A 13,875-nucleotide genomic window follows, 5' to 3' on the forward strand; every position below is an offset into this window, starting at 1 on the left:
TGTCCCTCAGCGCCTCATCTACACGTCTTTTAAATACTTCCAGGGATGGTGACTCCACCACTTCCCTGGGCAGCCTGTTCCAATGGTTAACCACTCTTTCAGTAAAGAAATTTTTCCTCGTGTCCAATCTAAACCTCCCCTGGCGCAACTTGAGGCCGTTTCCTCTCGTCCTGTCACTTGTTACTTTGGAGAAGAGACCGACCCCCCCCTCGCTACAGCCTCCTTTCCGGTGGTTGTAGAGAGCGATGAGGTCTCCCCTCAGCCTCCTCTTCTTCAGGAAACCCGGCAGCCAAGAGCCTTGTTTGTTCAGCGGGCGAGTACTGCCCATCGCGGCGACGCTGCAGAACTCATTTTGACCCACATACCTTGCATACTCCAAGAAAAAGCACCCCCAAACCAAAAAAAGGCCACAACCCGCCCCCCAAAAATTATGTTCTTCCCACCTGCATGAAGAACAGTCTCAAACAGGCGCAAATTTCGGTTATTTCAGAAAAAAAACCATCATAAAACCAGGGCAGGCGACACCGCGTGTTCTGCACGCCCTGTTTGAGCAAGCGGCTGTGAAGGTCGGGACGGGCGGTGGGGAGCGCTTGGAGCGCAGCCACAAAGCTCCGCAGCCACCCGTGGCAGCCACGCAGCCGGAGAAGCCACGGGGCGCGGGAGGCCCCAGCGCCGCGGACAATGCCAGCCTTTATCGCGGCAAGTCAGATGGAAAGAACAGGAGACTGCCAGCTGGAACCCATTAACTAAAATATTTGCCTTAATGTGCAGAACTTGCTCTCCCTCCCCATATTCTGAGCAATGACAGTATTTACACAGCTGTTTAAAAATACCCAGAAGGTTCCTGCCCTTTGTCTGGTAAAACATGACAATGATTTTCTGCAAACTTTACCAGATCCTAGATATTTGCCACTGAAGTCTTGTCACCGTGTTTTTCCACCAATCCGATTAGCAAAGCGGGGCCGAAAGACACTTGCAGCGTTCCTCGGCTGGCTGCCGAGCCGACACAGACACCTCTGCCCCTCTTCTTCTGCCGGAGCTCCGCTTTCCTCTCTCCTGCTCCCTGGAAAGGGAGAGCTGGCACCGTGTAGCAGCGCAGGCGCGCGTCTGCCAGCACAGCGCCGGTCCACGCTCTCCCACTGGAGCAGCAGCAGCCTCGATGTTACCCCCGCTAAATCTTCCCCTGCAAATAAGTCTACACGTTGTGTTAAAGGTTATCCATGAAAAAAAAAAAAAAAGAGACTGATATTAAAATTGAAGGCCATTTTATTGTCATAGCAAATACCAAAATAAAAAGGCTTTTAATTCAATACGTAAGAAGATCAAGGACTGTACTGGTAAAGCATTACCATGCTCCCGCCAGCAATTCTCAGGTATCAGCAGTGCCACGAGCCTGTATTTTCTTTGTTATACAGAGTGGTTTTAAAACTTAGATCTTCATTTCAAGATTTCAGATTATGGAAATTAGGACAAAATGTCAGTTAGAGAGATAGATAGAATAAAGATTTACATGTAGTGACAGATCTACTCTGGAAAATTAATGAAGAAACCTGAATGAAAATGCAACAATGGATTTTGGCATGTGAAGACAGGTATGATTTCAACTTTGTTTTTGCTTTTTTCACTCTTATTACAATTTAACTAAATTACAAGAATACTTTAGCAGTAATGTTTTCAATTAAAAAAAATCATTAAGACCTATTTATTCCAAACTATTGTCTTACCGTGAAATCAAACAAAACCATACTTTGTAACACCACTTTGACTTATTTGGGTCTTTTCATTAGTGAAAAATACTCGTGTAAAAAGTAGGTTTTAGTTACCAGTGGAAATCTCAAACATGAATGTAGAACAGTCCCAAATGAGATCATCCTCAAAGTTTAGGTACTATTACCTCATTCCTAAGTTTCTGCTGTTCCCTGTTCATAATCTTCCTGCAGAGATCTATTTATAAAAGTCAGTAATATTACAGCCTACCTATTGATGCAATTTTTTGACTGCTGTGTTGTTTAATGTAGCACATAGGTCTGGAGATGGAACTTCCCTTAGCTCGTATTTTCCAACAAATATAAAGACGACACAGAGGAGATGGGACTTTCCTCCAGCAGAACCTGATGCTTATCTTTTATTTTGCATTTCAAGTATCAATAGTCATTCTCTTAACAGGGAAAAGAGAACTGAAGTAAGAATACTGGAACGAGCAGCTGAAATTCATCAGATTTCTATCTTAGTGTGATTGCCTTATTAAAAAGACTAATGCATATTTAAAACACTGAAGAGTGAAACCAAGTGTAGTAGGTAGCAAGCATCTGGGGCACAAGATTGTAAATGCAATAGGCTGGTCTCTGACAACTAAAGCTAGCACTTACACTTGCGTCATCTCATATTAGTATGTTGGCCGCAAATTGTAACACCAATTAATAAACAGGCTCTCCTGCCAAGTGGCAGATGGATTAGGGAGAGGGAAAAAAAAAAAAATGTTCTTTCTAGGCCTGAACTTTTGTCTTTAACACCCCCTCAAAGTTCTGCATGTGTGCAAAACAAAACTCTATTACCTCTTTGCATCTGGTATGTGAAGAATTAATCAGTTTTCTGAAGTGAAAGGTACGTTATATAGCATTGTTCTGAACGAAAAAGGAAAATTTATCTTTGGACAGTTCAGAGACAAGAGGTTCTTTTCTTTGCCCTGTGACTTTTCAGTATGATGTTTTGTGTCCCGTGCTACTAGTAAATTTTCCTTTCACCAGGTCTATTCAGAAAAAAACCCCAAACCCAACAGTAACTCGGTTCCATTCATTTCAATTTACCTGAATGTCCTCTTTCTAATAAGACACCGTAAACACTGAAATCCAGTTGGTCTTGCAGAGGCAGATAATGTACTGTAACGACCATGGGACTAGTCACTCAAGCAGTTACTCGCCAGCAAGGCTTTTTGCAAAGTCAGGGTCCCTGAGACAAAAATTCTTTTCTCCCTAGTTTTTCTAACTATGACGACTGTGACAAGTACCATGCCTGCAGTCTGGTTTCACTGAAAATCAAGTCCGGTTATCCACTGGCAGGACACCGCCTCCATCAGCACGCTTGCACCCCTCACCTAGCAGCTAAACTGCTGGCAAAAGCCTCAGAACACAGACTCCCCTTTGCCCTCCCCAAATACGACAAATGGAAAACAAACCAGTGTTAAGATGCAGAAAACGAACAGTTTAGGCCACTACCTGCGTGACACATGGTCTAAGGCTTAGATCCCCCCACGGTAACTAGGTAACCTGCAGGATTGCAGCTGAACTTTGCAACTCACTGTGCACGTGGTCTCAGCTGCCCTACGAAGGCAAAACACATCGGCTCAGACCTCAGTAAAAGGTGGTTTTGGGCATTTGCTACACCCTGCACTCAGGACGGACATGGAGCATAAACACAGGCTGTTAGATCCTCCCAGCACCCCCACACAACGGGCAGTAACCTGCCGTTTGGACAAGGTCCGGACCGTCAAGCAGACACACTTAGTGTACAAAAGTCTAGCACCTTTTTTTAAAAGGGGTTTGAAATAAAGTACTCGAAATTTCCAACAAGAAAAAAAAACAAAACAACAAGTTGTAGCAGCAATTCGCCTCCCTCCAAAACCTCAAAATTTCTTTACTTCCAACTGCTACAAACCGTATCAATCCAAAACTAAGTACCCATCTAAGCTGGCTGCAGAACAGATAGTCTAGCTAGCCTCTCCAGAATAATTTGGTCTGTATGTCCAAGAGCAGGGAGAGGTGCACCTAGAAGACATACCTGGAGCTGGCTGCTTAGAAGTTACCAGAAAAAAACACCCCATAAATATCAGAGTCTTTGTGTCTAATTGTCATACAAAAGAGTGAAAGGATTAAGTCTGATTCATCTCTTTCAGTAAAGGAAAGGGGAAAAACGAAAAGGAACTTCCCAGTTCATGTTTCTTTTGATATAAAATGAACAGAAATCTTTTCAGTTGACGTTATGAAGTAGTTTTGTGTCCTCACTGGTTCCTGCCCCATCCTCTTCTTGGATTCCTTCTGCCAGTCCCTCTGCAAATTTGGTCTGGCTTCCTGCATAGTCCATGAACATGTTGGGAATATCTTTGCCAAAATATATCTTGCTGTTTGCTGCGATAGCCTTGTATTTCATCAGCTGCAAGTACTCAGGAGTTAACTTCAGCTGCACAAAAAGAAAACAGATCACCAACAGCTCGGATTCAGTCAAAAGCAAGTTTCTGTCATGAGCATATGAGGCATCCACTTTACCACAACACTAGCAGGCATGCTCATCCTCTCTTCAGCTGAAACGATGGAGTGCCCAGAAGAAGGCTCTCTTTCAGTATGCCTAAGTGAAGCTCTAAATCCCAGCAACTAAATGGCAAAATGAGAAAGTGGTGGAAGCAGCTGGGGAAACGTTCAGTCCAAATGTACCGGAGATGGAGATGCTCGAAAGCACATAACTCATTGAAAGCCCTTGCAATGCAAGCTACTGGAAAGAAAAATACAACTGGCTTTTTTCCAGAGAGTAGATTGACGAGTGTGTTGTCCGAGAGCAGAGCTCATTCGTTCAGGATAATGACATTATAACAGAGAGGATAGAATAACTGGGACAAAACTTGTGCACAAACATCCCAGACCTCTGTCCATTCTCACTGACCCTTACAAAACAGAAAGTCTTCCTGCTGGGATGTCCTGGGAACTTGCTGCAGGCAATAACGAGCCTGGCAGTTCTATCCATATAATTTCTCTGTTTCCAGTTGGGTTTTTTTTCTTTGTTTTTTTTTTTTTCTTTTGCAAGACCAAGGCTTTGCCAGGCTAGTTTGGTGTACAAGATCAGCTCCATTTGTTCTTTACCTGAACGCTTGCTTACTCTAAGCCTGCCTGTCACTCTAGAGATCTCCCTGCTTTGATTGCTTGCCAGCTTGCAGATTGGAATGAATCGACATTTCTGATTACAACAGCGTGAAAGGCCAACACTGAAACTGATATTCTATCTACAGAGGGAGCCAGTGCCCCATTAGCATCTAACAGAGCTGTCTCCAGAGATGACCAGGTATTTCATGTATCCTGACATAAATTTATCTGTCCAGAGAAGGAAATGAGTTTGCAAATAAGGATCTAATTGTTTCAGGCTCAGTGAAAACTTTTCTGAGAGGAGATGGTTTTGTTTTGCTTTTTATCTTAAACAATGAGACACAACAAGCAAACAATAAACACAGACTGCTCTTTTGCCGAGTGCTTCTATACAGCCTAATGTAAAGAGCCCTGCTTCAAGGCACAGCATAAGGAGATAACAATACCTTGTTAGCCTCGGCTACTTTCATAGCAGTGTAGCATTCAGCATCAGCTCTTGCCTTCTCTCTTGCAAGAAATGCAGCATCTGGAAGAAAACACATGCTCTCATATTCAAATTTTTATTTCCAGCCACGTTAGCACCATTTGCAGCTGGAAACTTTTTAAAGTGGCCAGCATCACATCTAAACTGTACGGGATACAAGGGTAAAGAGGGAACAAAATGGGAAACCCAGAAATGGGATATCAATTTACATCTAAAACGCTGCAGGATGATAGCATTAAATAAGTAAATTGCATCTGCAACTGAAGACCTCAAAGCATTTTATAAACATAAGGTTTTTATTACCCGGGCTAACACCCCTTTTCCTTCTCTACCCAGCCACTAACTCTCGTGCTCAAAACGCAGCAACTGTTCCACTGCAGAAGTGGTATTTACCCATGACATTTGCACAGGACTCCAAGAACAGCCTAGCAGACTGCTCTACAGATGAAGTCTGTGACTGTGAATGCAATTCCCCAGATGGGATTTTGCCCGGGATATTGAGGTTAAGATTCTGGCACGTAGAGGCAGGCGATTTTAACCTTTACAGGCTCTGCCCCTTGGACAGATGTTGGAGAGCTGTTTCTCTGCAATATCAACAATTGCGAAAGGGTCTGATCCTGCAGGATACTGAAATTCCCTGGCTCCTAGCAAAGACATTTAAGGGAAGAAACACTCCCCCTTTCTGTATTGCACTCCTTTTTTTTCCTTCTGACTTTTTATCTATCCAATGATAATGATGTGATATCAGGCCACCATGTTAAGGCTACGATGAGCGTCATCTGGCTGGTTCAATGTGATCTCCTGACATTCCTTCTATGACAGGGAGCCACACGACTGTAATACATGCCGGTCTGGATTTGAGAGTTGCACAGCTGGATAAACCGTTTGTTTACCTATACTAGCAGGGAATCCTGTGAGCTGCTACACTTAAAAATCACGTAAGCAATTGGATGGTTTGGCCTGCAACTTCCTCTCTTTTGGCTAAAAAGAGCGGTCCCAGTCAGAGACACTAGAAAGAATGAGGGAGACAGGAATCCTCTGCCAGCAGAGTTGAACTGAAGGCCTGACACCCGGTGACACACATTTATAAGAAATAAAACCCATTGTATTTCTGTGAAGAACTTCTTAATGAGAAGCTGCTGATCTGTAAAACTCTTAATTGGCTCCTCAGTGGCCTTCTGCAAAGCTTGACAGGGCCTATAATGAATGTAATTGAAAATAGGGCCTTGCCACTCTGAGCTGGAAATGCAGACCCCTTTTCACGTCCTGGAATTTGCTTGACAAAGCATTGTATCAGATGGGTGGGGGGAACATCTTCTTAACTTAACAGTACAACCTCCTAGAAAGATCACCTTGAGAAAGAGAGTTTCAAGAAGCACAGGCTGCAAAGAAGCGCTCCTATTCCTGCCTCTGGTCAATCCTAGTTCCTAAAAGTAGTTACTGCAAAACTAAAGGAGGATTGAAAAAGCAAAAATGCAAACTAAACAGAGATATTACAGATTTATTGGTTAAAGCAAAATACTACATTTTCAAAAGAAGCAGCTCCCCCTCCCCTTCTCTCAAGCTTTAGGAGTTGGAAGCTACATAACAGACCCCCGCTGTTGCAGAGTGTGTAAACAGTCAGACTTTGTTTTCTAAATATTTCACACTACACAAAAAACTAAAGGTAAATTTGCATACCTCTTCTTCCCTCCAAGCAAGGGACAGGTTCTAGAAGAATCCTAAGCAAGAAAAGGATAGAAACTTCCACAACCCTACCCTATTGCAGATAACAAAGGGAGGTGTCTGCCCCCACAAGATTGCACAGTAATATGTTAGGATGCTTCCACTTCTCTGTGAGAGTCTGCAGCCATTATCCAAAACCTGGCATGACTTCTTTTAGGAAGACACCAGCCTGCCATTCCCTTCCTCCGTACTTGTGACAACTATACTTCCTGCGCTCGTGTTATATGAAGAATCACCTAAGAATCTGGAGTCAAGCTTCACTAACTTTGTCATTGCCCAAGTATCTTGAATGCCTTCTACTATCCTGACTCATCTGCCCCCCTGAAAACTCCACTGCAAAATAGGCTGTGAAAATGTTAGGAGAATCTGAGTATTCAGACACACTTATTCAGAACTGCAGTGCAAAAACTACATAAGGTACCACGCACATGGGCTAAAATGAAAGACTTCAGACCAGTAACTTCACCCCTGTGAATGTCAGCTTGGATTGAAGAACAGAGTCAATACACACACTTCAAGAACTACTTAACTCCATGGTGAACTGCTTCATGATCTTTAGATAAAATTCACCACAGAACATTTACTTATTGGAAAGCTCACCACTCACCTTCAATCTCTGAAATTCGCTTCTCCGTTTCCTTTTCCATCACTTTCTGTCCGTAAGTTATTTCGGCAACTTGTGCAATTTTTTCTGCCTCTGAAATGAAAAAGAACATATCCACATTGTCATCACGCACTCTTCCTAATGCCAGAAGCAACTTCACCCATGAAAAGTCCTCACCACCCCCTTCTGGTGGAAATAAATTGTGGGAAGAATTTTCAGCCCTCAGAAGGCATCAGTCTACATTTGTGGGCAAAGCTGGAACCCACCTGAAAAACTCGAGTTTCTCTGGAAGAGTTTCAGATCAGCAGCAAACAGATGCAGCAGAGAGATCACCCAACAGTGAACCAGGTGCATCCCTCCCCAGTGTCTGGGTTCTTTTTGCTGTCCACCCCACCGCACCCCCTTATAATTACTGCCTTCAAGCAAAGACATACAGACCGATGAGGGCTTTCTTCCTTTCTGTCTCTGCTTCCTTCTCCACCACCTTCTGCTTCTGTGCTGCTATCAGCAGCTTTGTCTTCTCACTCTCCCTAGTGAGCCGGAAGAAGCCAGTTACAAAACATGAGCTTACTGAAGTGGTGTGGCCTACCACATCTCCAGGACGAGCTGTCGGCTCAGTCCTTCAAGCACGTGTTTAGGGCAGGCAGCAATCAGGAAAGTGAGTGCATGTACCTGCACACAGAGAGCTCTTTTTCTAAACCAAAGCGTCTTTTCCTCCCCTCCACAGCAGGAAGGCTTTTCAGTCAAGTCAGCGTGAAACACTCCCTACTACTCTCTGCAGGCTGCCATAATGCCTTCTACAAGAGGCGGGTCACAGACCATACACATCTAAGTTTTTTGGGCTACTGTTAATGAGGAAATTATTTAAACAAAGTAAGAAATTAAAATCCTGTAAAAGCCTTGCCCTCACAGACAGTTATTCTTCTTCATTTGGAAGTACACAGCCTTGAAATCACCCTTCATTCCATCAAATGGCTCTGTGCGTTTTACCTGCTAAAGCCTTTTCTATCTTACTGTTTTGTACATACACTAAGAAGTTTTAAAAGAGCGTATATAAAGAAAAGACTCTGCCTCTGCTCCCAATCAGGGAAGAGAGATTAGAGTCAAGAACGAGTCTCTTTCAGTACATATCCTGCTGTATTTATGGCAACAGATAACAGGCTCATTTGGGATTCTGCCTATCATGACCATACCACCCATGACTTACCATGATACCAAAAGGTCATATGAAATGCTAGGGAAGCAAAATGGACAAGAGGGATCTTATTCTGGCCTACACAGACTCTGTTGGCAGGGCGCTCAGAGAATATAAGCATTCCTGAATGATCAAGTGCAAGAGAAGGCAGCTGGCTCAGAGCATTGAAAAGGGATCAGTATGTCAAGTGCTATTAAAGAAAGTTATTTCAAAGCTTTGCAAGTCTCCAGCCTGTTGAATCAACAGTTTCTCCATCCTAGTCAAACAACAGGATTAGTGGTGGAATCTATCCACCTGCCAGTCACTCACACATTCTGGGAGGCCTCTTTAAAATAGGGCCAGTGTCAAGAGGAAGGAGCCCCTAGGCAAATAATTTGTGCTGAAGTGTTCAAAATGGAGAAATACCTTCTAACTCAGCAGTGACCTGCCAGCCGCTTACAGTAACAGACACGTGCTCATCTGGTGCAGCCTCACCAGACCCCTTCTGAATGGCAGCACGAGGCTGAGAGCAGGCCTGGCAGAGGGCACTCCGATCACTGCATGCTGTGAAAACACATTAATCTGGATGACCGATTCTTTTTGGTAACACAAAGGTCCAAGTCTCAGGCACTTACATGAGCTCATAATTCCTCCGGATTGTTTCAGGGATGTTTGGCTTTGTAACTCGAACTGCCTGGAAAGAGAGACCGAAGAAAACATAGGCAAGCAGCCAACAATCAAAAGCCAAATGGCCGCTGAGGCTGCAGAGGATGGGGGAGCTAACATTTAGGGCATGCTCTGCCACACAAAGCTTTCCCATGTCGCAGAAATTGTGACCAGGTCCAAACTCCACAGAGCAAACGTAGGACTGAATGATCTCCTGACATGACAGGAGATTATAACCTGGGTAAACCAGTACCCAGAATAACACCAAAAGAAACCCAACACATCGAAGCTAAGAGGGGATGGAAGGGACACTGTTCTCATTCCTCAAGTTAAACAAAGTCTGTATTATAAAGCAATTTTCTAAAGAAGTTTCACAGCTTCCTATTTCCTTTTAGCCCTTACCCCTCCCTACGATCTGCACCTTAGACATCTCAAAGTGGAATCCTGATTACCTGTATAATTAATCCAGGGGCCATTGTCGTTAGGTCTTGCTGCAAGGCCAGTTTAAGGTTTTCATCAATCTGATCTGATTGGGGGGGGAGAAAAAAAAAGGTAACTAAAAACCCTGCAAAGCAGCTTGCTGTCAACAAGTACAGAATTAGCTGGAATGGCTCAGATTTCTTATTCCTGGAAAGTAAGTACAAATGTAAGTTTGATGTAGAAGTGCTGGGCTGAGAAAAACCATCCCTGACCCCAAGGCAGGTTCCCATCTCTCCCAGCAAGTCAGGCAGCATTGACTAGTGGCAAACGCTTGGGACAGGCTACAGGAACATGTCAGGCATAAAATGAAACTTTTTCCAGTTTCCCATAACCTGCAGTCTGGAATCTTTCCGAGCCAGAATTAGCATCTTTACGATAAAAGAATCTGTGCTCTAACCCACTTCCCCATTGATATCTTCCCAACTAGATCCCGAAGTAATGTGGTCCAGCTAAATCGTGACAGATTAGGAACTGCATTTGTGCCAGCAGGAGACAAAGAAAATGGAAAGGCAGAAATGTGAAATGGCTGCATTAGTTATTTTAATAGGCTGCAAAAAAAAAAAAAAAAAAAAAATCATCCGTAACGTCTGTTTGGCTCAATGGATAACAGTTAATTCCAGCGTAGCTAAGGAATTTCAAAAGGAAGTACAAACCAAAACCCTGCTTCAATGAAAAGCTCTAAGGATAGCAGCGTTTCCAGCTGGGGCCTGCTGAGAAGTGCAAAGGGAAAATAAAAACGTAATGGCCTTGAAAGCGATCACATCGCACTCCTTGATTATTTGCTTTGGTCCCAGTTTAGCTATCTGGAACTCACACTCATAATGAAGTTCAGCCAGGAGTTTAGGAAACAGCTGTTATCAGTTTCCTCCACCTGCTTGCAGATGTGGGGGCAGAGAATGACATAAGTCTGCTCGAAATGGGCTGTGCCCCATTTCAGAACTCCTGAGCCAGAAAACATTCAGCTCAAACAAAGAGTTACACGGGAGTTTATACAAGTTCCTTCTGTGGAAATCACTGGCTTTGAGTCCATTTCAAACAGTTGTCGTCAGCAGCTGCCGACATCTGGAGACTCCATCGCCAAAGAACCAGTACACCCGCCAGCAGTCCCAAAAAGGAACCGGAGGGGAACTGAGCCCCAGTTCTGCATCTTGTGCAGAGGCCTGTCAGAAAGCAGAAAGCCAGGCTTCTTGGAAAGCCCAGTCTGAACAGAGAACAGGAGTCTGCAAACACCCTGTGTTCTTTCAGGCACAAATTCTGTCCATTTGGGGTCCAAAAACATTCACAGCAACACTTCGCCCGCAGTCAGCACTGCTGTAGTGCTGAAACACTGGAAGGGATTTCTTGTTAGTTCAAAGCCATAAACAAAACACTCAGCCCTGGCATTGACTGGTCTATTTCTACCAAGAAACCACACCTTTTCTTCAGACAGTCTCTTGCAACGTGCTCTCCCGGCCTCTGTGCTGCCTGATTTCCCAGTGCCCTGAAGCGAGGGAGGGAAGGTCGGCAGGCCCTTGCCAAGCAGTCCCATTTTCAGCGCTCACTCGCAGTGCCCGGGCACTGCAGCCATGTGCATGACACAAAGCTAATCAAACCCGCAGGCCAGGGAGTGCTTGCTCACACTTTTTGTAACAGCAAAGAGCAGAAGACTCGCTTTTCCACACGGACTAGCAAACCCTGTGACTGATTCAACAAGTCACATTTGCTAAACACACAAAGAACGCCGCAGAATTACCGCTCCCTTTTTCCCTAAAGCCCTCCGCTCCTACTGGCAGGTTTGGGATTGGGTTTTTTTTCGTTACAACATACTGAAGCACTCAGCACCAAAAGATAACAAGGAGTAAATGATGGTAGCTGGTTAACAATCCTGATTCCAAACAGAGCAGACACTGGATTAATAGGTGAAAAGCCCATCAGTTGGGGGAAGTGACTTCTGCACCGACAGACCATGCAAATAGCCATCAGGAACATCACTCAAGGAGCCATCAATCCAACAACGAAAGGTCAGAGGGGCAGCTCACCGAACAGCTCAATGTAGACCTCCTGCAGCGTGTGGACACTGCAGAACTGGTTCAGCTCATGGTGAATCTTGTTGAAGATGAGAGCTTTGTCATAGTCAGCGGTATAGTTCTTCACTATGTCGTATACTACAAAGGAAGAAGAGAAACCAGTGTTAACAGCTGGGATGGAGGGGTGTCTCGGGTTGGGCTGAGCACTTGCAGTGAAAACCTTATGGCTCAGTCACGGCAGCAAGAGCTGCAGTGCCAATCTGAAGCGAGGAATGCACCCACAAGGGAAGCCTGCACCACAAATAGTTTGTTCGGGGAGTTTTATTTATTGCTAGTATTTCGTAACACCCTAACCAATATTCTGTCACATGCTTTGTAAACAGAAGGACGTCTAACTAGTAACAGCCCTCTCTACACACTCTGCAAATACGCATGGGTTGTGTCTGAGCTGCAGAATACAGAGACCGTGTGGTCTACGCACAGCGAGGGAAGGGCATCCTGCAGTCGGCATAAAACAGAGGTCTCAAAGCAGGCCACCCAGGAGCCAGGCGGTTATACCACACTTGTAACCAACAGGATGTTAAAAAAAAGTCAAAGAATTTGGAAAAAAGGCTGCACAGGTCATTCTCCTTGGGCCTCAGAGGCAGCCTTCTGCTCACAGACACCTCGTCTCCCCTACCTCTCGCACACCTCGTTATTCAAATCAGAAGTTCTTGACTGAAGCATAAAGCCCAGTGGGGCCATAATCATACAAACAATAAGAGCGATGGATGGTATTCAGGTATTAGCGAAGCAACTAGCAGCACAGAACAAGTACGTGCAAGAAATAATAAACACACAAAACGCCTGGGAGAGCTGGTTTAAAGTTTACGCCCAGGAAGTACAGAGCTTTACAAGGTACACAGGGGAATATCCATGGTACGCCCCAGCTCCCAGTCAAAGCACAACCACGCACAGCCTCTTCACCTCATCTCACACTAGCAGGAGGGGCACAAGCAACTCTGGACGGCAGGATTTGCAGGGTCACAGGGGAAGAACTCACCTGCACTCTGGATGAGGAAATTCACCACCTCAATTCTGTCAAAATAAATCATCACTCCTCCGCTGTGAAAGGAAGAAAAAGGAGGAAAAAAAAAAAAAAGAAGTTTGCTGGAGGCCAAGCGCTCTGCCTGTGCAGCCGGGCAGCTCTGAGCGGAGGACACTCCCCTCTAGCGGGCTGAGCACGGCATCCACACCAGGCCGTGCAGCACCGCTGCGGCACTCTGGCAAACCCCGCAACGCCCCGCTCCTTGCACCGGGCTCCTGGTTTCAGTTACACGTCTCCAGAAACCGGATCACGAAACGTAGGCCCAGGCTTGGAAAACCGCGTGCGGACACTGGGGACGGCTGCACATACACCACCCCGGCAGGGCTCATCAGCTTGGGCGACGCATCACAGAGCCTTCCACCGACTTCAGCTGGGGCGGCGGTGGGAAATCCAGACCACAAAAACAAATCTACGCGTTTTAAAGCGCGCTGGAGCAAGCGGTGGGGGGAAAACGGGAAAGGATGGAAAGGTTTCTAGCAAAACCGAAGGACTGCGGGGGGTAACAGCTGAACATCTCACCTGGTACCACAGGGAACATTTTTCACCTCATCTGTCTGCAGCGTGGTCTGAAGAGAGATTTAAGAAAAGAGGCTTAAGAGACAGGCTCTTCCCCGCGCAAATCCCGCTCGCTTATATGCATATAAAACAGCCGCAGGTTTCTGCCCTCACCTCCCCCTCGCACCCCTCGAGAAGGCCACTGAAAGCAAGAGCCGAACCTGCCTCGCTCGGTCCCTCGTGCAAAGCTCAGCGGGACAGTCCGACAGCCGCTTCTCCCCCGGTACCGGGCACAAGCACACGC

At 45.3% G+C, this 13,875-nt stretch overlaps 1 protein-coding gene across 1 annotated transcript in view; it reads right to left on the reverse strand.

The window, feature by feature from the left end:
- Positions 1-1,249: 1,249 nt before the first annotated feature.
- Positions 1,250-13,875, reverse strand: part of ERLIN2 (ER lipid raft associated 2) — a 17,101-nt gene continuing 4,475 nt past the window's right edge. The window contains exons 2-10 of the mRNA XM_009318628.1: positions 13,596-13,654; positions 13,032-13,093; positions 12,002-12,127; positions 9,956-10,029; positions 9,473-9,531; positions 8,102-8,193; positions 7,667-7,756; positions 5,297-5,376; positions 1,250-4,176 (exon numbers count right to left, since the gene is read on the reverse strand). Of these exons, the coding sequence (XP_009316903.1) occupies positions 3,967-4,176; positions 5,297-5,376; positions 7,667-7,756; positions 8,102-8,193; positions 9,473-9,531; positions 9,956-10,029; positions 12,002-12,127; positions 13,032-13,093; positions 13,596-13,654 (852 nt within the window). The 3' untranslated portion in view covers positions 1,250-3,966. The remainder of the gene's footprint in view (positions 4,177-5,296; positions 5,377-7,666; positions 7,757-8,101; positions 8,194-9,472; positions 9,532-9,955; positions 10,030-12,001; positions 12,128-13,031; positions 13,094-13,595; positions 13,655-13,875) is intronic.

The sequence above is a fragment of the Pygoscelis adeliae genome, unplaced genomic scaffold (assembly GCF_000699105.1).
Source record: "Pygoscelis adeliae isolate BGI_AS28 unplaced genomic scaffold, ASM69910v1 Scaffold52, whole genome shotgun sequence".
Taxonomy (NCBI): Eukaryota; Metazoa; Chordata; class Aves; order Sphenisciformes; family Spheniscidae; genus Pygoscelis; species Pygoscelis adeliae.